The sequence below is a fragment of the Balaenoptera borealis genome (assembly GCF_965194805.1).
Source record: "Balaenoptera borealis genome assembly, contig: HAP1_SCAFFOLD_1890, whole genome shotgun sequence".
Classification (NCBI taxonomy): domain Eukaryota; kingdom Metazoa; phylum Chordata; class Mammalia; order Artiodactyla; family Balaenopteridae; genus Balaenoptera; species Balaenoptera borealis.
Genome location: NW_028122367.1, coordinates 1 through 25,669, shown reverse-complemented (window position 1 = coordinate 25,669; position 25,669 = coordinate 1). Strand labels below are relative to the sequence as shown.

General features: G+C 36.8%; 1 protein-coding gene and 1 pseudogene across 4 annotated transcripts in view; one reads left to right on the top strand and one right to left on the bottom strand.

Moving 5' to 3' along the window:
* LOC309622252 (centrosome-associated protein ALMS1-like) overlaps positions 1 to 24,274 on the bottom strand; it is a gene marked incomplete at its 5' end in the record, with an annotated part of 34,922 nt that extends 10,648 nt beyond the window's left edge. The window contains 3 exons of one of the 3 annotated variants that reach the window (XM_082409377.1): positions 3,800 to 3,970; positions 5,910 to 6,047; positions 20,765 to 24,274. In XM_082409377.1, the coding sequence (XP_082265503.1) occupies positions 3,800 to 3,923 (124 nt within the window). Of the gene's footprint in view, positions 1 to 2,606; positions 3,971 to 5,909; positions 6,172 to 20,764 lie in introns of those variants that run through there. The other 2 variants (XM_082409376.1, XM_082409378.1) reach the window with 2 other exon arrangements.
* Positions 8,641 to 10,472, top strand: LOC309622251 (eIF5-mimic protein 2 pseudogene; annotated as a pseudogene). The gene has a single exon. The product of its transcript is annotated as an eIF5-mimic protein 2 pseudogene (transcript).
* Positions 24,275 to 25,669: the final 1,395 nt, after the last annotated feature.

The following is a 25,669-nucleotide window of genomic DNA, read 5'->3' as shown; positions in this document are numbered from 1 at the left end:
AAAAACAAAAAGAAAAGCAAAAGGAAACCATTCTGTTCACAACAGCCTCAAAAAAATTAAAATATTAATGTAAATTTAACATAAGAAGAGAAAAACTTCTACTCTGAAAGCTACAAAAAATTACTGCAAGAAATTAAAGAATATCTAAATAAATATCTAAATAAATAAATAAATATCTAAATAAATAAATATCTATCTAAATAAAACATCCCAAGTCCATGGACTTACTGTTAAGAAAGCAATTCTCACCAAAGTGATCACAGATTCAACACAATCCCTATCAGAATCCTAGCTGATTTCTTAGTAGAAATTTTGCAAACATAGGGAATTGTCAAGGACCCAGAATAGCCAAGACAATCATGAAAAATAAGGTCATGTTGGAGGACTCATACTTCCCAATTTTAACTCACAGAATGGGAGAATATATCAGAATCAAAATTTTGATAAGAATGTGTATCTAGAATACATAGAACTCTTAAAACTCGATAAAAAAGAGAAATAGCCCAAATAAAAACCAGGCCAGAATCTGAATACACATTTCTCCAAGGATAACACACAACTGGCCAATAAGCACACAGAAAGATGTTCAACATCATAATCATGAGGCAAATGCAAATCAAAAGCAAAATGAGATACAAATTCACATCCACTAGAATAGATCCAATGAAAAAGTCAGATAATAAGTGTTGGTGAGTTTGTAGAGAAATTGAAATCCTCATACATTGCTACTGGGAATGTAAAATGGTGCAGCCACTTTGGCAAACAGTCTGACAACTCCTCAAATGATTAAATATAAAGTTATCACACGATCTAGGAATTCCATTCCTGGGTACATACCCAAGACAAATGCAAACATACTGTCCATATAAAAACCTGTACATGAATATAAAAGCATTTATATTTTATAAATATAAAATCATTATTTTATAAAAGCATTATTCATAGTAGCCAAAAGGTGGAAACAACCAAATGTCCATCAACAAACAGATAAACAAAATGTGATACATACATACGATGAAATATTATTGAGCCATTAGAAGGAATAAAATAATGATACAAGCCCTAACTTGGATGATCCCAAAAACATCATGCTGAGTTAAAAGAAGCCTGTCACAAAAGTCCACACATTAAATGACTCCATTTGTATTAAGGTCTAGAATAGGAAAATTTATAATAGAGACAAAGTAGATCAGTGGTTGACTTAGGGCTTGGGGGAGGTGGGTGATGAGGAAATAGAGGGGTGATAGCTAAGGGGTATAGGGTTTCTTTCTGAGGTGATAAAAATGTTCTAAAGTCAACTGTGTTGATGGTTGTACATATCTGTGAATAGGGTAAAAATCATTAAATGGTACACTTTAAGTGGGAGAATTATATATGTGCATTACACATTAAAAAAGCTGTTTGAAAAAAAATGTTCTATGAGCATTTGAAAGGTTTTTTTTTTAAAGCATACAAACATTTATACACATCAACCTCATTATTTCCAGATGTTTCTCTAACTCTGCCTTTTTTTTTTTTATTTCATTTCTATGGTCTGTCATGGGCTAAGTATGTGTGTTCAAGCTCTCTAGTGTTCTGTATTATCCATTTCTCCTTGAGGGTCCTCTAGGACAGCGGTCCCCAACCTTTTTGCCACCAGGGACCGGTGTCATGGAAGACAATTTTTCCACAGACGGGGGTGGGGGGTGGGGGGATGGTTCAGGTGGTAACGTGAGGAATGGGGAGCGATAGGGAGCAGCAGATGAAGTTTCTCTCGCTCGCCCGCCCGCCGCTCACCTCCTCTGTGTGGCCTGGGCTAGAGTATGCTTCTGCAGGTTATATTTCCATCTTTCTTTTCCAAGCTATGTGTCCTAGACTACCCACTGCAGAGTTGCAATGCTGTTTTTTCATCTTATACGTTCTTTTTTGTGTGTGATAAACACAGAAGATTAAATTTACCATCTTAACCAATTTTTAAGCATACAGTTCAGCAGTGTTAAGTATGTTCACACTGTTGCACAACAGATCTCTAGAACATCTTCATCTTGCAACACTGAAACTCTATACCCAATAAACATGAATTCCCCCTCCTTTCTCTCCCCAGCCGTTGGCAGCCACTTTTCTACTTTGTTTCTGTGATTTTCACTATTTCAGATACTTCATGTAGGTGGAATATACAGTGTTTATCTTTTTGTGACTGGCTTATTTCACTCAGCACAAGGTCCTTGAGATTCACCTATGTTATAGCATGTGAGAGGATTTTCTTCTTTTAAGGCTGCATGACATTCTATTGTATATATATCACATTATATTTATCCATTCATCTGCTGATGGACATATCTTGATTATTGTGAGTAATGCTGCAATGAACATGGGTGTGCAGATATCTCTGAGATCCTGCTTTGAATTCCTTTGGATATACACCCAGAAGTGGGATTGCAGTATCATATCATCATTCTATTTTTAATTTTTTAGGAACCTCCATACTGTTTTCCATAATGGCTGTGCCATTTTATATTCCCACCAGCAGTGCACAAGGGTTCCAATTTCTCTGCTTCCTTGCCAACAATTGTTATTTTCTGTTCTTTTGATAGTACCCATCCTAATAAGTGTGCAGTAGTATCTCATTGTGGTTTTGATTTGCATTTCTTTGATGATTAGTGATATTAAGCATCTTTTCATATACTTGTTGCCCATTCATATATACTCCCTGGAGAATTGTCTATTCGAGTCCTTTACCCATTTTTAAATTGGGTTTCTTTGTAATTGACTTTTAGAAGTTCCATATATAATCTGGATATTGATCACTTATCATGATTTGCAAACCTTTTCTCCTATTCCACAGGTTGTCTTTTAACTCTGTTGATTGTGTCCTTTGAAGCAGAGTTTTAAATTCTGATATAGTATAATTTATTTATTTTTGCTTTTGTTGCCTATACTTTTGGTGTCATATCCACGAAATCATTGCCAAATCCAATGTCATGAAGCTTTCCCCCCATGTTTTCTTCTAAGAGTTTTATAATTTTAGCTCTTCTGTTTGGATCTTTGATCCGTTTTGAGTTAATTTTGTATATGGTAAAAGGTAATGGTCCAAATTAATTCTTTTGCATGTGGATATCCAGTTTTCCAACACCATTTGTTGAAGAGACTATTCTTTTCCCACTGTGTAGTCTTGGTAGCCTTATGGAAAATCATCCATCTAATACATTCTTGATGTTAGCAGCTGCACGAGGACTATTTTCAAAATACAGTATCGCTAGATTAGCTTCTTGACTCCTTTCTTTTCTTATCTGGATACTGTTCTATATTCCTCTAAGACATAAAGTTTGACAGCTAAGTAGTAACGGCTTGTGTCCTATACACTTTTCTGTTATGTTATTAGAAAAAGGGGGCCATGGTTAAACATAAATAGATTTGATCTTGGGTCTTTTTTGTTGTAATTTTTAAAAAGTTTGTATTGAGATTCTTTCTGTCTTTGTCACAGTCATCTGGAATGCCTTAAGCTTTCCTTCCCCTGTTTCAGTGTTGAGACATGATACTTCACTTCTAATACTATCAGCCTTGGGTATTTAATTGTAATTTTGTTTCTAAATTGCCAGTATCTTTTCCCAGAAGTAACAATTATTTTACAAATAAATACATACATCCACACAAAGAAGCACTGAAGTGATATGCATAAGAAAGCAAAAAATAAAAAAATGGAATTCTGTTTAAATTGTGAGACTATAGTCTCATCAGAATTAAGTGGAAACACGTAGACACAGGCGTTTGTGTGTGCATGCTCTCTCTCTCTCACACCCCCTACCCCACTCCCCATTACCTGCAATATCTATTTGCAAGGATTTTTTCTCTTTGGGCCAGGCTTCCTTAGGAACTGTCCTCTTACTGTGGATCTCCTCTTTCTGTTTAATGGCTTTAGTGTCTGGTAGATTATCAATCTTCATGTCTTGTAGTTGAGCTGACTGCTCTGAAGCAGCAGCAGCACTGGAACCTAAGAGAGGGAAATCAAGATTCAGACAGGAAGCTGACAAAAATTATTTTAAAGTACCTCTCAAGCATCTACTAGTGTGAGAAGAGAGTTACACTGGATAAACAGTGAGATGGATGCAGGACAGGGATAAAGACGCAGCTGTAGAGAACAGACGTGAGGACACGGGGATGGGGAAGGATAAGCTGGGATGAAGTGAGAGAGTGGCATGGACTTATATACTACCAAATGTAAAATAGTGGGAAGCAGCCGCATAGCACAGGGAGATCAGCTCAGTGCGGTGTGACCACCTAGATGGGTGGGATAGGGAGGGTGGGAGGGAGACGCAAGAGGGAGGAGATATGGGGATATATGTATATGTATAGCTGATTCACTTTGTTATAAAGCAGAAACTAACACACCATTGTAAAGCAGTTATACTCCAATGAAGATGTTTAAAACAAAAAAAAAACTGAGATGGAAAGAGAAAAGCATTTTGGGCAAAGGTGAATACATATGAAAAAAATGGAATCAGGGAAGCAATTGAACATCTAAGAAACAGTGCAAGTATATAATTTATTAGATTATAGAATTTGTAAGGAAAAGAGAGAAAAATTAGCATTTGAAAAGTTCTTTGGGAGCCCATTCTACTGTTTTGAAAGACTAGGCTTAAAAAGTTTGGTTTTCATTCTTTTTTTTTTTTAATTAATTAATTAATTAATTAATTAATTTGGTTGCATTGGGTGCTCGTTGCTGCACGCGGGCTTTCTCTAGTTGCAGCGAGCAGGGCTACTCTTCATTGTGGTGCGCGGGTTTCTCATTGTGGTGGCTTCTCTTGTTGCAGAGCACAGGAGGGCTCGAACCCGTGTCCCCTGCATTGGCAGGCAGATTCTTAACCATTACACCACCAGCGAAGTCCTAGTTTTTATTTTCAAGGGCAATGAAAACTTTCTGATGAGGAGATTAACATGATCAAAACTTTTTCTGAAACATTCGTTTAAACACAGCAAAAAAGCGGGTAAATTTTCGAATACAATATTGCCCAGAATACAATATAACTTCTGAAAAAGAAGCAATACACAAAAAAAGAGAAGTGGCTAATTATACTCCAAACTATGTTTTTATTTATACTTGTGGCAGACTACCAGCTGTCCTCCGAAATCCATTTTCCTTTTCCTCTAAAATAGAACCTGACTTAGCTGGGCATACCGTAATAGAGATTATATTTCCCAGCCTCCCTGGCAACATAGGTTGGTGTGACCGTGTGAATAAGTCTGGCCAATAGGATGGAAGGGGAATGGTACATTTAACTTTTGAGAAGTATTTAAAGGAAGAAATACACTTTTTTCTTTTTTTTCCTTTTTGCTGGCTAGAATACGTGTCTGATAACTACAGCATGAGAATGGAGGCTAAAATGTTGAAGCAACAGGAGAGAAAGAGCTTTGTTCCCTGATACTCTTTTCTGTCTTCTTTAAGCCAATGTCATTTTGTTTTTGTTTTCATCTCTCAGAGCCAAAACTATCCTAAACTAAACACACTTTTACAGGCATTTTTAATCAGCACAGTCCTACCGAAGTAAATTAACTCGGTAGGTAGTTAGGAAGTAAACAAGCTAAATTCCTGAAGAAAAAGGCCTATGTAAAACAATTTTATTAGAGAATTAGTATCTCATGGCAACAAATATTTTTATCAGTAGAGTTTTAAAAAGTCCATTATGTGAATTTCCGGCAATGAGATTAATTTGTGTACAATATTCACAAAGTTCTCCAAAAATATCTCAAAGAGCTTTAAAAATGTTAGTTTTACCTGCCAGTGTATACCAAAAGTTGCAGCTAACATCCTATTTCACATATGAAGAAGATGGAGGGTTGAAGAGAGCAAGAATATATAATACTTTTCTATTTATATTCATTTTAGAAGGCCAGAATAGAACAATAGGCAGATAATTCTACAGTTCCACTACCTGTAGTGTCTTTCTGCAAGGATTCTTTTTCTTCAGATCGAGCAGCCTCGGTCACTGCCCTTTTACTGTAGATCTCCTTTTTCTGGTTTTTGTCTGAGAGGTCCTCATCCCCAGTGATGAGAACTTGAACTTGAGCATCTGGAATAATGATGTCATTTGATCCCAAGGAGAAGGAAAAGATAACACAAGCAAGTAATCCACCGCCTCCACCCCAAACAAAAACAAAAACAAAAACCTTTTTATGTATTAGGAAAAGAAGCATCTCTTAGGCTCAACCATGTAAAAGCTGTGACAGTTTTAAGGACTTTATGACATATGACAGTTTTGGGGGGTTTGGAAAGTTTTCCATATTTTTCTGTGTACGATCACTTTAAACAAAATCTGTTCTTTGCTGATTTGATGCAACAGTTAAAAAAAAAAAATCCAGATCAGGTATCTTTCAAAGTAGTAAAGTACATCTGAACAAACCTTTTCAAAATTTTTGTCACTTAGGGGGCAAATTTTGATATTTCATATAATCCTAGAAAAGCATCTATATCATCTAGATTTTATATATTATACTCATATAATTTTTAAAAATCTCCTGAGGTTAAATTTGTCTAATGCTTTCTATTTTCTTTCTGTTTTTCTTGGTCATACTTGCTAGAGATTTATCTACCTTATTGGTCTTTTAAAATCAGCTCTTTTCTTTTTTATTGTATGAGAAAACTCAAGTGAAAAATAATAATGTTGGTAAATAAATTAAAAATCACCAATACAACAACTAGGATACAGTTATCAAGCAGTTAATATGGTTATGTTTTTTACAATGGATTGACAAGAGATTCACTTCCTATCTCTAAGAATGAATATTTTTCAACAAAGCAGTCAGAAAGGCAATAGAGGTTACTAAAAACAACATAATGAACACCAATGTGTCTACTATAGAGCTTAAGAAATAAGATAAAACATTACAGATATAATGATATAATGATAATGATACCCTGTGTAAAGCCTCAATGATACCATTCTCTCTTTTCAGTAGCAACCTTAAGCTCAATTTAGAGTTCGTCAATCTCAAGGATGTTCTCGAACTTTTTACTATACAGTGTTGCATGTATTAGTCAACAAGGTACTGGATTGTTTTGCATGTCTTTAAACTTTATGTAAAGGGTATAATACTCTGTGTACCTTTAAGTAACTTGCCTTTTACACTCAGTATTACGATTGGGGGATTTACTCTTAGTGACTCTAATTAACTCATTCTCAGTGTTATGTAGAATTCTATGGAATTAATATATCAATTTTCACCTGTTGATAAACTTTAGGCTATTTCTAATTTTTTAATATTGAAAAGCATTACAATGAACATTACTATAAAATTACTTTGTAGGTTGTATGAGTTTCAAATATCTTCTCTCAGTCTGTGTCTTGTCTTTGAATTATTTATGATGTCTTTCGGTGCACAAAATTTTTCATTTTAATAATACCACTTATTTTCTTTTTCCTTCATGGTCTGTGCTTTGTGTGTCTTATTTAAGAAATCATTATTTCATGGTCAAAGGGCAGTCATCTAAATTCTAAAAGCTTAAAGATTTCCTTTTTACATTTAATATCATTTGGACTACATTTTTGTTTAGTGTGCATCAGGGATCTATCTGATTTTATTTTTTCTTACATATATAATCAATGGCCCAAACACTATTGAATAGTTCACCCTTTCTCCAGGATTCTTATGTCATCTGTGTCATATATTAGTTTCCACATTCATGGGTGTGTTTCTGGGTCAACATGTTATTCCACTTTTCTTTGTTTATTCCTTTGCAAGTGAGGTCTTAAATATATATATTTTATATATATATATAACTTATATATAAATTTTATATATGTATACACACACACACACACACACACACACACACACACACACACATATAAGTCTTTTGATATCTGGTATGGCAAGTTCCCTTACCTTATTCTTTAAATATACTTCTTGATTTTCCAAAAAATTTGGAATCAGCCTGTCAAGTTCCATGAAAAATTCTACTGGAATTTTGAGCAACGATTCATTGAATTTATTTAAGTCTTCCTTAATATATTTCAATGAAGCTTTATCATTTTCTCTACATTAGTTTTGCATGTCCTTTGTTAGATTCATTTCTAAGTACTTATTTTTTGTTGTTTTTAAAAAAGTATCTTAAAAAAAATCTTTTGCATTATGTGTCAGAAGACATGTATCAAAAAATGCACAGAGAACTCAGTGAATTGGTAAAAAGTGAACATGTACCCAGGTTTAAAAAAAAATCTGCCTAGAACCCTACATGCTCTCCCCTCATTCTTTCAATCTCCCCCAGGCTGAGCATAACACCCCATTTTAAATGCAACAAATTACTTATATTTCTGAACTTTATATAAATGGAATAATACAGCACATAGCCTTTATGTCTTGCTTTCTTCTCTTACATTATACTTGTAAGATTTGTTAAGTGTTAAAACATGTATTTGTCTTTTAGTCGGTCTCATTTACTGGTTACTATTCAACAGTGTTAATATGCTACAATTCACTCATACTACTGGAAAAATAATGGCATAGTAAATATAAAAATAATGGCATCTGGGTAATTGCCAGTTTGGAGCTATTATGAAAACTGCTGTAAAGCATATTCATGTGGCAGAGGAGACACCACCACAGTTGCCGCCACCTCCGGGATTTCTGGCTCTTTTCTCTTCATCTTAAATTCGGGTGTCTTTTATGAATAATCAAAAGCAGCAAAAGGCAACGCTATCAGGCCAGCGTTTTAAAACCAGAAAAAGAGATGAAAAAGAGAGGTTTGACTCTACTCAGTTTCCAGACTGCATTATTCAAGGCTTAAATGAAACTGGTACTGATTTGGAAGCAGTAGCAAAGTTTCTTGATGCTTCTGGAGCAAAACTTGATTACTGCCGATATGCAGAAACACTCTTTGACGTTCTGGTGGCCAGTGGAATGCTGGCCCCAGGTGTTACACTGGCAGATGACATGATGCGTACAGATGTCTGTGTGTTCGCAGCACAAGAAGACCTAGAGACCATGTAAGCATTTGCTCAGGTTTTTAACAAGTTAATCAGGTGCTACAAATACCTGGAGAAAGGTTTTGAAGAGAAGTTAAAAAGCTGCTGCTGTTCTTAAAGGGTTTTTCAGAGTCGGAGAGGAACAAGCTGGCTATGTTGACCGGTGTTCTTCTGGCTAATGGAACACTTAATGCATCCATTCTTAATAACCTTTATAATGAGAATTTGGTTAAAGAAGGGGTTTCAGCAGCTTTTGCTGTAAAGCTCTTTAAATCATGGATAAATGAAAAAGATATCAATGCAGTAGCTACAAGTCTTCGGAAAGTGAGCATGGATAACAGACTGATGGAACTTTTTCCTGCCAATAAACAAAGCAATGAACACTTCACAAAGTATTTTACCGAGGCAGGCTTGAAAGAGCTTTCAGAGTATGTTTGGAATCAGCAAACCATAGGAGCTCGTAAGGAACTCCAGAAAGAACTTCAAGAACAGATGTCTCGTGGTGATCCATTTAAGGATAAAATTTTGTATGTCAAGGAGGAGATGAAAAAAACAACATCCCAGAACCAGTTGTCATCGGAATAGTATGGCCCAGTGTAATGAGCACCGTGGAATGGAACAAAAAATAGGAACTTGTAGCAGAGCAAGCCATCAAGCACTTGAAGCAATATAGCCCTCTCCTTGCTGCCTTTACGACTCAAGGTCAGTCTGAGCTGACTCTGTTACTGAAGATTCAGGAGTATTGCTATGACAACATTCATTTCATGAAAGCCTTCCAGAAAATAGTGGTGCTTTTTTATAAAGCTGAAGTTCTGAGTGAAGAACCCATTCTGAAGTGGTATAAAGATGCACATGCTGCCAAGGGGAAAAGTGTCATCCTTGAGCAAATGAAAAAGTTTGTAGAGTGGCTCAAAAATGCTGAAGAAGAATCTGAGTCTGAAGCTGAAGAGGGTGACTGAATTTGAAACTACACCCTCAGTAAAACAAACAGTAGTCGCAGATAAAATGTCATGTCTCATGTGTCCTGGTTCTTACATCTTCCTACCTCCCTATATCAAGCATGATATAAGGGCTTTCATGGCAAAGTTTATTTTAACTGTTTCTATGGTTACTGGAAATGTTGGACTTAGTTTCTAAAACCATGTTTTAGAACTAGTCTATCTGGGAGAATCCTTCTTTGTCTCTTCCAGCTTCTAGTGACCCCTAGTGCTCCGTGGCTTTGGACAGCATAACTCCAATCTCTGCTCCTGTCTTCACATGGCCTCCTCTCCTCTTTTTATAAGTACACTAATCATTGGATTTAAGGCCCACCCTACATCCAGGATGATATAACCTAGAGATCTTTAACTAATGACATCTGCAAAGACCCTATTTCCAAATAACATCACATTCTGAAGTTTCCTGTGGACATGAATTTTGGGGCAATTACTACTTAACCCATAAAACAGATTTTTGTTTCGTTTTGTTATTCCATGTTTTTATTGTTGAGTCCTAATTTAGCTACAGTGTAGTCAAAGAAGCTGTTCTTTTTTTTTTTTTCACACACACACACACACACACACACACACACACTGTATTTTATTTTTACAAGAGATAAATAGACTAACACTAAGCATTGTACATGGATGACCACAACAAAAGCAACAATGATTGCAATTACCAAACATGAAATACACTCATACTATATCATAATATTGACATTCAGTCCAGTAATGCTCCACTGTAACAGCTCCTTTACTTTGCAGTGAAAATTGATTTGTATATTCTTTGCCTCTGAGTCCTTGTGGGATTTTTTTTTTTTAATTCAGACAGAAAGTCACAAAAATTATACTCATCCTCATCAGTTCATTCAGTCCCATGTAATTAATTTTTTTTTTTATCTTGATCTTTTGTTAGCACTTTTATGAGTTCATCAGTTTTTCATTAGAGGTCTGAAAATGCTTATTCATTCAGTTCAGCAGTACAGTCAGTTACCAGAAACCTGTACTTGTCAGAGTCTTTTCTATGAATTTCTTGAAGATGAAACCCTTTTACAGGAACATATTTGCAAAAGCATCAGAGTACACCCAAAACTGTCTGTAAATGACAAAAGACTTAAAAATGACCACAGTTAAAGATTTGATGACAGTTCATAATAATGCAGTTGACAAGAAAATTAGTTATTTCTGAGATATACATTTTAAAGTAATAACTAGGATTATTACTTATAACATTATACCAGAACATATAAGATTTTTAGAAATTTCATGTAACGTCTGAAACATTTATATTAACATATTTCCATACATATTTCCATACAAATACAAATATAAGATTTTTAGAAATTTCATGTAATGTCTGAAACATTTATATTAACATATTTTCATACAAATAACCCAATGAAAGTTTAGTATTAGTTGTTTTGTTTGTTTGTTTATACTGCAGGTTCTTATTAGGCATCAATTTTATACACATCAGTGTATACATGTCAATCCCAATCGCCCAATTCAGCACACCACCATCCCCACCCCACCGCAGTTTTCCCCCCTTGGTGTCCATATGTCCATTCTCTACATCTGTGTCTCAACTTCTGCCCTGCAAACTGGCTCATCTGTAACATTTTTCTAGGTTCCACATACATGCGTTAATATACGATATTTGTTTTTCTCTTTCTGACTTACTTCACTCTGTATGACAGTCTCTAGATCCATCCACTTCTCAACAAATGACTCAATTTCGTTCCTTTTTATGGCTGAGTAATATTCCATTGTATACCACATCTTCTTTATCCATTCGTCTGTTGATGGGCATTTAAGTTGCTTCCATGACCTGGCTATTGTAAATAGTGCTGCAATGAACATTCGGGTGCATGTGTCTTTTTGAATTACGTTTTTCTCTGGGCATATGCCCAGTAGTGAGATTGCTGGGTCATATGGTAATTCTATTTTTAGTTTTTTAAGGAACCTCCATACTGTTCTCCATAGTGGCTGTATCAATTTACATTCCCACCAACAGTGCAAGAGGGTTCCCTTTTCTCCACACCCTCTTCAGCATTTGTTGTTTGTAGATTTTCTGATGATGCCCATTCTAACAGGAGTGAGGTGATACCTCATTGTAGTTTTGATTTGCATTTCTCTAATAATTAGTGATGTTGAACATCTTTTCATGTGCTTTGTGGCCGTCTGTATGTCTTCTTTGGAGAAATGTCTATTTAGGTCTTCTGCCCATTTTTGGATTGGGGTGTTTGTTTCTTTAATATTGAGCTGAATGAGCTGTTTATATATTTTGGAGATTAATCCTTTGCCCGTTGATTCGTTTGCAAATATTTTCTCCCATTCTGAGGGTTGTCTTTTGGTCTTTTTTATGGTTTCCTTTGCTGTGCAAAAGCTTTGAAGTTTCATTAGGTCCCATTTGTTTATTTTTGTTTTTATTGCCATTACTCTAGGAGGTGGATCAAAAAAGATCTTGCTGTGATTTATGTCAAAGAGTGTTCTTCCTATGTTTTCCTCTAAGAGTTTTATAGTGTCCAGTCTTATATTTAGGTCTCTAATCCATTTTGAGTTTATTTTTGTGTATGGTGTTAGGGAGTATTCTAATTTCATTCTTTTACATGTAGCTGTCCAGTTTTCCCAGCACCACTTATTGAAGAGACTGTCTTTTCTCCATTGTATATCTTTGCCTCCTTTGTCATAGATTAGTTGACCATAGGTGCGTGGGTTAATCTCTGGGCTTTCTATCTTGTTCCATTGATCTATGTTTCTGTTTTTCTGCCAGTACCATATTGTCTTGATTACTGTAGCTTTGTAGTATAGTCTGAAGTCAGGGAGTCTGATTCCTCCAGCTCCATTTTTTTCCCTCAAGACTGCTTTGGCTATTCGGGGTCTTTTGTGTCTCCATACAAATTTTAAGATGATTTGTTCTAGCTCTGTAAAAAATGCCATTGGTAATTTGATAGGGATTGCATTGAATCTGTAGATTGCTTTGGGTAGCATACTCATTTTCACAATGTTGATTCTTCCAATCCAAGAACATGATATATCTCTCCATCTGTTGGTATCATCTTTAATTTCTTTCATCAGTGTCTTATAGTTTTCTGCATACAGGTCTTTTGTCTCCCTAGGTAAGTTTATTCCTAGGTATTTTATTCTTTTTGTTACAATGGTAAATGGGAGTGTTTCCATAATTTCTCTTTCAGATTTTTCATCATTAGTGTATAGGAATGCAAGAGATTTCTGTGCATTAATTTTGTATCCTGCAACTTTACCATATTCATTAATTAGTTCTAGCAGTTTTCTGGTGGCAGTTTTAGGATTCTCTATGTATAGTATCATGTCATCCACAAACAGTGACAGTTTTACTTCTTCTTTTCCAATTTGTATTCCTTTTATTTCTTTTTCTTCTCTGATTGCTGTGGCTAGGAATTCCAAAACTATGTTGAATAATAGTGGTGAGAATGGACATCCTTGTCTCGTTCCTGATCTTAGAGGAAATGCTTTCAGTTTTTCACCATTGAGAATGATGTTTGCTGTGGGTTTGTCATATATGGCCTTTATTATGTTGAGGTAGGTTCCCTCTATGCCCACTTTTTGGAGAGTTTTTATCATAAATGGGTGTTGAATTTTGTCAAAAGCTTTTTCTGCATCTATTGAGATGATCATATGGTTTTTATTCTTCAATTTATTAATATGGTGTATCACATTGATTGATTTGCATATATTGAAGAATTCTTGCATCCCTGGGATAAATCCCACTTGATCGCGGTGTATGATCCTTTTAATGTGTTGTTGGATTCTGTTTGCTAGTATTTTGTTGAGGATTTTTGCATCTATATTCATCAGTGACATTGGTCTGTAATTTTCTTTTTTTGTAGTGTCTTTGTCTGGTTTTGGTATCAGGGTGATGGTGGCCTCATAGAATGAGTTTGGGAGTGTTCCTTCCTCTGCAATTTTTTGGAAGAGTTTGAGAAGGATAGGTGTTAGCTCTTCTCTAAATGTTTGATAGAGTTCACCTGTGAAGCCATCTGGTCCTGGACTTTTGTTTGTTGGAAGATTTTTAATCACAGTTTCAATTTCATTACTTGTGATTGGTCTGTTGATATTTTCTGTTTCTTCCTGGTTCAGTCTTGGAAGGTTATACCTTTCTAAAAATTTGTCCATTTCTTCCAGGTTGTCCATTTTATTGGCATAGAGTTGCTTGTAGTAGTCTCTTAGGATGCTTTGTATTTCTGCGATGTCTGTTGTAACTTCTCCTTTTTCATTTCTGATTTTATTGATTTGAGTCCTCTCCCTCTTTTTCTTGATGAGTCTGGCTAATGGCTTATCAATTTTGTTTATCTTCTCAAAGAACCAGCTTTTAGTTTTATTGATCTTTGCTATTGTTTTCTTTGTTTCTATTTCATTTATTTCTGCTCTGATCTTTATGATTTCTTTCCTTCTGCTAACTTTGGGTTTTGTTTGTTCTTCTTTCTCTAGTTTCTTTAGGTGTAAGGTTAGATTGTTTACTTGAGATTTTTCTTGTTTCTTTAGGTAGGCTTGTATAGCTATAAACTTCCCTCTTAGAATTGCTTTCGCTGCATCCCATAGGTTTTGGGTCGTCGTGTTTTCATTGTCATTTGTCTCTAGGTATTTTTTAATTTCCTCTTTGATTTCTTCAGTGATCTCTTGGTTATTTAGTAACGTATTGTTTAGCCTCCACGTGTTTGTCTTTTTTACGTTTTTTGCCCTGTAATTCATTTCTAATCTCATAGCGTTGTGGTCAGAAAAGATGCTTGATATGATTTCAATTTTCTTAAATTTACTGAGGCTTGATTTGTGACCGAAGATGTGATCTATCCTGGAGAATGTTCCATGCGCACTTGAGAAGAACGTGTAATCTGCTGTTTTTGGATGGAATGTCCTATAAATATCAATTAAATCTATCTGGTCTATTGCGTCATTTAAAGCTTCTGTTTTCTTATTCATTTTCATTTTGGATGATCTGTCCATTGGTGTAAGTGAGGTGTTATTAAAGTCCCCCACTATTATTGTGTTACTGTCGATTTCCTCTTTTATAGCAGTTAACAGTTGCCTTATGTATTGCGGTGCTCCTATGTTGGGTGCATAAATATTTATAATTGTTATATCTTCTTCTTGGATTGATCCCTTGATCATTATGTAGTGTCCTTCCTTGTCTCTTGTAACATTCTTTATTTTAAAGTCTATTTTATCTGATATGAGTTTAGCTACTCCAGCTTTCTTTTGATTTCCATTTGCATGGAATATCTTTTTCCATCCCCTCAATTTCAGTCTGTATGTGTCCCTAGGTCTAAAGTGGGTCTCTTGTAGACAGCATATATATGGGTCTTGTTTTTGTATCCATTCAGCCAGTCTATGTCTTTTGGTTGGGGCATTTAATCCATTCACGTTTAAGGTAATTATCGATATGTATGTTCCTATGACCATTTTCTTAATTGTTTTGGGTTTGTTTTTGTAGGTCCTTTTCTTCTCTTGTGTTTCTAACTTAGAGAAGTTCCTTTAGCATTTGTTGTAGAGCTGGTTTGGTGGTGCTGAATTCTCGTAGCTTTTGCTTGTCTGTAAAACTTTTGATTTCTCCATCAAATCTAAATGAGATCCTTGCCGAGTAGAGTAATCTTGGTTGTAGGTTCTTCCCTTTCATCACTTTAAGTATATCATGCCACTCCCTTCTGGCTTGCAGAGTTTCTGCTGAGAAATCAGCTGTTAACCTTATGGGAGTTCCCGTGTGTGTTATTTGTCATTTTTCCCTTGCTGCTTTCAATAATTTTTCTTTGTCTTTAATTTTTGCCACTTTGATTACTATATGTCTCGGCGTGTTTCTCCTTGGGTTTTTCCTGTATGGGACTCTCTGCGCTTCCTGGACTTGGGTGGCTATTTCCTTTCCCATGTTAGGGAAGTTTTCAACTATAATCTCTTCAAATATTTTCTCGGGTCCTTTCTCTCTCTCTTCTCCTTCTGGGACCCCTATAATGTGAATGTTGTTGCGTTTAATGTTGTCCCAGAGGTCTCTTAGGCTCTCTCCATTTCTTTTCATTCTTTTTTCTTTATTCTGCTCTGCAGCAGTGAATTCCACCATTCTGTCTTCCAGGTCACTTATCCGTTCTGCCTCAGTTATTCTGCTATTGATTCCTTCTAGTGTAGTTTTCATTTTAGTTATTGTATTGGTCATCTCTGTTTGTTTGTTCTTTAATTCTTCTAGGTCTTTGTTAATCATTTCTTGCATCTTCTCAATCTTTGCCTCCATTCTTATTCCGAGGTCCTGGATCATCCTCACTATCATTATTCTGAATTCTTTTTCTGGAAGGTTGCCTATCTCCACTTCATTTAGTTGTTTTTCTGGGGTTTTTTCTTGTTCCTTCATCTGGTACATAGCCCTCTGCCTTTTCATCTTGTCTCTCTTTCTGTAACTGTGGTTTTTGGTCCACAGGCTGCAGGATTGTAGTTTTTCTAGCTTCTGCTGTCTGCCTTCTGGTGGTTGAGGCTATCTAAGAGGCTTGATGGGAGGCTCTGGTGGTGGGTAGAGCCGACTGTTGCTGTGGCAGTCAGAGCTCAGTAAAGTTTTAATCCACTTGACTATTGATGGGTGGGGCTGGGTTCCCTCCCTGTTGGTTGTTTTGCCTGAGGCAACCCAACACTGGAGCCTACCTGGGCTCTTTGGTGGGGTTAATGGCAGACTCTGGGAGGGCTCACGCCAAGGAGCACTTCCCAGAACCTCCGCTGCCAGTGTCCTTGTCCCCATGGTGAAACAGAGCCACCCCCCGCCTCTGCAGGAGACCCCCCCAACACCAGCAGGTAGGTCTGGTTCAGTCTCCCCCAGGGTCACTGCTCCTTCCCCTGGGTCCCAATGTGCACACTACTTTGTGTGTGCCCTCCAAGAGTGGGGTCTCTGTTTCCCCCAGTCCTGTCGAAGTCCCACAATCAATTCCCAGTAGTCTTCAAAGTCTGATTCTCTAGGAATTCCTCCTCCCGTTGCCGGATCCCCAGGTTGGGAAGCCTGACGTGGGGCTCAGAACCTTCACTCCAGTGGGTGGACTTCTGTGGTATAAGTGTTCGCCAGTCTGTGAGTCACCCACCCAGCAGTTATGGGATTTGATTTTACTCTGATTGTGCCCCTCCTACTGTCTCACTGTGGCTTCTCCTCTGTCCTTAGACGTGGGGTATCCTCCTTGGTGAAGTCCAGGGTCTTCCTGTCAATGATTGTCCAGCAGCCAGTTGTGATTCTGGTGCTCTCGCAAGAGGGAGTGAGAGCACGTCCTTCTACTCCACCATCTTGGTTAATCCTATCAGAAGCTGTTCTTTTTGAACATCAATTCTTCAAAACCAACAGCTTCATCAATTTTTCTAAGTGTTCCATGTGTTCTTTAAAAAATGAAAAGTTCTCTATAGTAAGTCAAACTTTTAAAGTCCATTTTTAAATCTTGTCTACTTTAGTTTTCTTTCCTGGTCCCTCAGTTTCTGAAAGATATGTATTGTTGGGTTTACCTATATTTTCCTGTCATTTTTCCTGCATACAAGTTTGAGTAAAAGAAAATAAACTCAAATTTTATCTTATTGGTATATTTGAGCCTTTTGTTCTTACGAGGTAAACTCATAATATATATTAATATTTTTTGGTCTGGAATTTTATTTTGTCAATATTAACATTGCTCATTAGCTTTATTTTAGTTAGTATTTGCCAAATATATCATTTTCCATCTCTTCCATGTTTTGGGAAGTAAGGCAAAATAAACTATAAACTAATCAAAATAACATATACAAATGGTTTTGAAAGTCAAATAGTTCCAGTAAACTTATAACAGAAATCAACAGTTTTCAAACACCACCAATTTATTTAGCCATTTCTTCTAGTATCACTATCCTTGTTTCCAAATAACATGCTTTATATTGCTGTATCCTTTTTAGTTCCAGAAATTATTTTTTTATTTCCTTCTAGGATCATATGGATTTACCTTTTATAGAACTTTCCTGTCACACCCATATTCCCTCAATCTATCTTCTGAAAAGTTTTGGTCCTATATTAATGTTCATTGTTTATATATTATGTAAATAGTAGTCATGATGATTAAATCAATATTCAGTGATTGTGTTATGTTTCTATTATTCACAGTTAAACCAACTAGTATACTGTAATCACATTCATTTTCTTTTACAAAGTTTTGCTTTTACTGAGGAGTTAATAATTGCCTATTTTTGCATTTGCTATGTTTCTATATGCCAATCCCTACATCATCTTCATAAGTGTAAATAGAATTGAAAATCTCTTCTAAATACAGTCAACTACATAAGGTGTTCTATCAACTTGACCTTTTTCTTGCAGTCCTCAATCTGAACTTGTTCTAGATCTTCTGTACCACCGCTGCAATGGCAATTCCTTTCCCCTCTCTCCTATGTTGACCCCATTTCCTCCATCCCATGTTTTCCTTTAACAAATATTAAATCTACTCCTTCGTTTTTTTTTTTTGTTTTTTTTTTTTAAATTATTTATTTATTTATTTATTGGCTGTGTTGGGTCTTCGCTTCTGTGCGAGGGCCCTCTCCAGCCGCGGCAAGCGGGGGCCACTCCTCACCGCGGCGCGTGGGCCCCCCACCGCCGCGGCCTCTCCCGTTGCGGAGCACAGGCTCCAGACGCGCAGGCTCAGTACCTGTGGCTCACGGGCCCAGTCGCTCCGCGGCATGTGGGATCCTCCCAGACCAGGGCTCGAACCCGTGTCCCCTGCATTGGCAGGCAGACTCTCAACCACTGCGCCACCAGGGAAGCCCCTACTCCTTCGTTTTATTTAGTGAAATAATTTTCCCTCAGAATTTCAAGGCATTACTCCTTTGGTTTCTAGTTCCATGTATTATTTTTGAAAAGCTTAATGTCAGTCTAATTTGCATTTCTTTATATGGTACCTGTTTTCTTTCTGGAAGCTTTCAGAATCTCTTTCCTTGTCAGTGTTTCGAAATTTCAAGGTCATGTGCCTTGGTGTGGATTTTTATGTACATGACAGTTCCTATTAACATGGAAATTCATATCTTTCAGTTTTGGAATTTATTTCTATACTAGTCCTTTGAGTCCTTCTTTTCTATCTTCTCTATTATCTCTATGGAACACCTGTTTTTTGATGTTGACCCTTTGGGGCCAATCTTGAATTTTTTTCTTTTCCCTTCTTTTTATGTTCTGTTTCCTAACAGATTTTCTCACTTTTATATTCCAATCCTTCTACTGAGATTTTTACTTCTGATATATTTAATGGGCTCAGTCAGCTATTATACAAATGTCACTATTCAATTTTCCCCAGCAGGTATCGTCCCCCTGTTCTTCTTAATCCTTTAAAGTGAGAGGCTCTGAGGCTGGGCTTCTCCGACGGTGAAATAGGAGGACTTTTCCTTAAGATGTAGTCTGGAAATAGACCAACAATAATAGTAGCAGTAGACCCCCATAACAAGTGGGAGGTTATAGGGGTCCCTCAGTTAACAAAGCCCAACTTTATTTCACACACATCATCCTTACCAAATGCAAACTAGAGATGAGTTATATTTGGTAAGTTCATTGTGCAAACTTCTGATGGAGTTCCCTTAGTCTATCACTTTGTTCCCTGCCAATTTTTCCATATCCACCTTCTTCTCAATTGTCTGACAGTGGGATCACAGGGTTATCTATATGTACCAAATTGCCACTAGTATATAGCTAGTATATGAGAGTTTTCATTTATGAACTACATTTTGCAAAATTATTTGCCTTTCTATTTACTTGGCAGCCTCCATGTTAACTGGCAGATGTGCTTCTTTTATCTTATTTCAAAAGACTTCAAAATGCTTTTCAGTGCAACAAAAAGTTATCTGGAAGAATAAATGTGTGCACTTTAGCAAGCAGCCTTTCATTCGGTTTCCTCATAAAAGCATTAACAACATCACATGAAGTCATTAACACTATGCCAAAACTGGAACATAGAACCAGCCTGTTTGAATACTGCCCCAGGATCAGTAGGTCCTATTTGGCTAAGAGCTATGCACAGGAATAAAAACTGTAAATGCAACAAAGCAACACACGCAAGTATACATGTAGAATTTTCAGTGGCTCCTGGAATTTTCATTTAACAAATACTACTGTGCATCAATTAAAGAAGCACAATGTCAGGTATGCAAAGGAAAAAAAAATCATGCAGATTCCTAAAGATTAAAAGCTTTTATAAAACAGTGGGGCCTATATCTAGGGGCAAGGATGAAAACTCAAATACCCACAGTCACCAAACTGACAAAGTAGATGTATGAAGTGGATTGAGTCTGAGACTCGTGGGGACTGAAGCAAACAGGAGAATGTATGTCCTCTCTGCAGAGGACAGCCATGCTTCAGGGTCAACGATAACTGCCATGGAGGAATACAAGTTGAGTGCAACTACATATTCTGACTTCTCAAGGGAAGCCCAAAATCTTATTTTTAGATGTTGGCAGCAAAAGTTTTAAAAATTTAAACACCATGTGAGCCATACACTTTCCTGCAGAATCTAACCTATGAGATATTAGTTTGTACCATCTAACAGATAAATTCATGAGGCATTTTAATCAAGATTTTCTATGAATTTTAGTCTTTAAAACATACTTAAATGGATATTATTTCATTTCAAAAGTTGCAATATATTTCCCATAGTGAAAATAAAGTCTACAGTTTTCAAAAATCTAAAGCATTTTAAAAGATTTTAATTTTCCTTCTTGTACATATCCAATAAAACAGCTAGGAGAAAAGTTTGCATTAAAAAAGCAGAAAAAAAAAAGAAAGCCTGGACAATACTCTCATTTAAGATGAAGAGGAAAAAAAAAAGGCCACAGAATACACAAAGCCAATCCAGTCACCTGCATTATCTTTCTGAAAGGGTTTTTTTCCCCCATTGACAAGGATGCCTTAGTTACCACCCTCTTACTGTAGATCCCCTCTTTATGTTTAATGTTAACAGTGTCTGCCAGGTCATCATCCCTTGTGCCTAGCACCTAAGCCGGGAAGTCTGGAGCAATGGCATCATTGGATCCTACAGAAAAATGGAAAAGTAGTACAGTTAACACAAGTACAGATTGAAGAAAGACAAAAAATTTACCTCTTAAACCACTTCTATAAAAAAGGCACTACCATGGGAGTGTTACAGGGTAATCAGAAGGAGACATGAGTCAAACTGAAGCTGTCAGAAATGTACAATATTGCAACAGTATACTGGAGAAGCAAATGACATAAGAGGAGACATAAATTAGAAGGGAGACAATTTCCGGCTCAGGAACGTTTTCAGAGGAGGAGAAAATAGTTTGTACCTTGGAAAGTAAGTAGGCTTTTTGAAATATGGGGAGGAAGAAACAAAGGCATTTTAGGTAGAGGTTACATCATTAGCAAAGACCAGGAAGCAGGAAAACAGATTAAGCAAAAAAAATCAGATACTTTTGTGGTCAGACTGTATTATGGACTACATTAAAGAGAGTGGTGGGAGATATTAAAAAGTAATTGTTTGGGACAAAATTCAGCAGGGCATGGAATCCCAAGCTAAAGGGATAAAGAGTGTAAATTTTACTGTACATGAAATGCAACATCATTAAGGATTTTTTAATAAAGGGAACTGCAATCAGTTACATTGTAGGAAGCTTAATCTGACAATGATACAAAAGACAAAACATTGTAAGGAAAATTTTATGTGATAAAGTAATACAAGATTTGAAAGTAACTTTATTTTCTTTAAAATATATTTCAATATTCTTAAATCCACTAATATAGGAACTGATAAGAGAAGTTTATCCATGTCACATATAAGAGGCAAAAGAACACCTCTGGACATACAGGAGTTTATAGTAACTATAGAATTATCTTCTACAAAAATGCTTTTCTTTCTTAACTGGTACTCCATACTTCATGCATTTTCTAAGCACCTAAAATGTGTATGGCAATAAAAGCTGGGTAAGTATCAGTTCATTTGTACAGTATAAATATAAATAAGTCATGAGTTATATTTCAGGACAGATTGCAAGGATCCTATTAAGCCTTCTGGGTCATATGTACACTGAGCTTTTCTTTGCTTCCGTGGCTTCACGTTCTTTTATTTGCTCCCTACCTCTCTGGTAAATCCTTAGTGTCCTTTCTTCTACCAAATCTCTCAATGCTGGAGTTCCTCTAGGGGTCAGAACTGGGTTCTCTTCTCTTCCTGGATGAACTCACTGATCATCAGTGTATGGAACATTATATGTGGAAGACCAACAAATAGATATCTCTAGCTGGAACCTGTTTTCTGAGCTTCAGATTCTAGCATTCAGGACACAGCTAGCCTCTAAAGCATTTGGAGGAAAAATTAGAAAACGATATCTCTTCCTCATAAAAAAAAAATTTGTTTTATATATTATGATACAACACAAACAACTATACGTGAGGGTCTCTTAACCACCTACCTTTATCCTCCAAGAGAGGTGATTGTGTCAGGTTCAGAGTTAGGCAAGGAAGAATAATTAAGTTCCTGAGAGCAGTGCATGGATGTACAAGAGAATCAACCTCCTTGGAGCTGAGAGGCAGTTGAAAGAGAGTGTAGCCACACATATGTGTATATGCCATTGAATGTATGTGTATTTATTTTCCTGCATCTGTGCACAGCTGCAGAACGTGTGCAGATTTATGTTTCGGGCAGGAAGAGAGTTAACATTATTGCTCCAGAACGCTAACAGGAGATTTGGAATCTTCACCCCTGGGTGTTTTCATAAAAAATGGCACGTTTATGACGTGAACAGAGCCACCTTCTAGATAGTGCCCTTGCATAAAACTTAACTGTAAACTGACTTTGTTTACATTCAACTGCAGGTTTAACATTTCCACATGGATGTGGAACAGAAATCTCATTTTTAACATGTCCAAAGCAGATATTTTGACCATCTTCTCCAAATCTGCTTCTTCCTCAGGTTTCTCCATCTCAGTAAATGGCACCTTTATTTACCCAGTTGCTTATTCTACAAAACTAGAAATTTTTTTTTTCACCTCCTTCTCCCTCACTCTCCATATTCTATTACCAAGTCCAGGAAGAACTATTTCCTAAAACTAAGTTGAATGTGTCCACTTCTCTCCATCTCTGTCATCATCACTCTAATCCTAGGTGCTACCATCTCTGACACTAATTACTGCAACAGCCTTCAGCTAACTGGTATCCTCACTTCCACTTCTTGACCCTCCCTTCACATGGGCTCCCTGCCTTTCCATCCACAAGCTATTCTCCATATAGCAGCCTGAAAAAAATGTACCAATGTAAATCAAACCACAGTTGCCTACTAGAAGAAAGTTCAAGTGCCTTAATATGGTTTACACAACCCTGGATGATCTTGAACCTATCTATCTTTAACCATATCTAGCCACAGCTCTGCTCTACCCACACTGCCTTCTTCTCACTTGTCAAATGCATCCAACTTTCCTGTTTCTGGAGCTCCTCCCATTCTGTTCCCTTCCACCAGCGCACTCTCACTCCCCACTCTCTGCCTGCCTAACTTACCTATATCCTCTAGATCTCAGCTCAGAAGTTTCTTCTTTGGAAAGGCCTTCATGGGCTCCTAAAACTAAACTGGATCCTTTTACTCTCTTAAAACTCTTCTTTATTTTCCTAACTCGTCGTTTGTAATTATGTACTTATTTGTATCTATTTGTTAATATGTGTCTCCCCACTTGAACATGATCATAGGGGGCATGTTTATTTTATTTTGCACAGCCGTATAAATGTAGCACCTAGCATAGTATCTGCCAGAAACACGGTAAGAACTTTAATACTTTTTTGGTTGAAGAAAAAAGAACATAAGCTGAAAGTTTCTGTGACCTTAAAAAAAAAATAACCAGGTCATTGCAGAAAGTTCAGAAAAGTAAGCAGAAAACAAACCAAAAAACTCGAGCATACTTTGGTTATAGATCCTTCTAAATGAATATATAGTGGGATCAAAATGTATATAGTTTCAATATCTTTTTTTCCCACCCAAATAGAGATATATTTTGTTTAAATGGAATTTAAAGTCAGCATAAAAAGTGAAAAAACATGCAGGGTCAAAATCATCCTTGAAGGTGGAAACTGATATCCTGTCTGCTCAATAAATCCATCAGAGTCCACTTTTTCACCCTGGCTTGTAACAGATCACTGTGCCTGCATCTAAGCAACTGATGAAGTACCTGACTTGTGTTTAGAGACCACATTGTACTAAAAACACTTAAACTCTAGAATCATACTCAGGGAAGCAAGTTAAAAGATGCTTAAACTATAAAAGTCAAATGAGGACACTGAACTTCGAGAACTGAGGTTTCCCACCTCTCATTTCAAACTCTCTCATGCTAATATGCTGATAAGAGTGTGGAGAGTACAACACACTTGTACTTTTTTTTTTTTTAACTGAGATGTTAATGACAAAGGGAGATTAAGGGAGAGGTTCACTTCATGGGTTGTTTTATTTTAAATTAATTAATTAATTAATTAATTAATTAATTAATTAATTAATTAATTTATGGCTGTGTTGGGTCTTCGTTTCTGTGCGAGGGCTTTCTCCAGTTGTGGCAAGCGGGGGCCACTCTTCATCGCGGTGCACGGGCCTCTCACTATTGCGGCCTCTCTTGTTGCGGAGCACAGGCTCCAGATGCTCAGGCTCAGCAATTGTGGCTCACGGGCCTAGTCGCTCCACGGCATGTGGGATCTTCCCAGACCAGGGCTCGAACCCATGTCCCCTGCATTGGCAGGCAGATTCTCAACCACTGCACCACCAGGGAAGCCCCACACTTGTACTTTCAAGGTTCATTCTCCTCTTCTCTTTTTGTTAAATACATGTAATTGAACTTGTTTAAATGCATGTATGACACAATGCCAATGTACGCCAAAATTACTTATCATAGTTAAAGACATTTCATCGTAATCTATTCATCTGACTTATTTATGCTATCTTAAAGTTTCTTGTTTCCTGTTTGTTTTTTGGTTTTTTTTTTTTGCTGCATTGGGTCTTCATTGCTATGTGTGGGCTTTCTCTAGCTGCGGCAAGCCGGGGCTACTCTTCCTTGTGGTGTGCAGGCTTCTCATTGCAGTGGCTTCTCTTGTTGCGGAGCATGAGCTCTAGGCTCGCGGGCTTCAGTAGTCATGGCATGCGGACTCAGTTGTTGTGGTGCACGGACTTAGCTGCTCCACGGCATGTGGGATCTTCCTGGACCAGGGCTTGAACGCGTGTCCCCTGCGATGGCAGGCAGATTCTTAAGCACTGCGCCACCACGGAAGCCCCTCTTGTTTCCTGTTCTTGTTCTATGTTATTTTGCTTATTTTATATACTCAACAATAATTTGGAAGACAGATATCTAGTTTTAAATTATTTCGAGTTTTTTTTTTTTGGTAGCTTTTTTCCATTGTGGTAAAATATACATAAAATTTACCATTTTAAACATTTTTAAGTATACAAGTTAAGGCATTAAGTGTATTCACATTGTTGTGCAACCATCACACCATCCATCTCCAGAATTAACTCATTTTCCCAAATGGAAACTCTGTACCTATTAAACAATAACCCTTTTCCTCCCTCCTCCAACCCTTTTGTGACTGGCTTGTATTACTTAGCACAATGCCTTCAAAGTCCATCCACAGTGTAGCTGTGTCAGAAATTCACTCCTTTTTAAGGCTGAATAATATTCTATTGTATGTATGTATCACATTGCATTGATCCATTCATCAGGTGGTAGACATCTGGATTGTTCTCACCCTTTGGCTATTGTTAATAATGCTGCTATGAACCTGG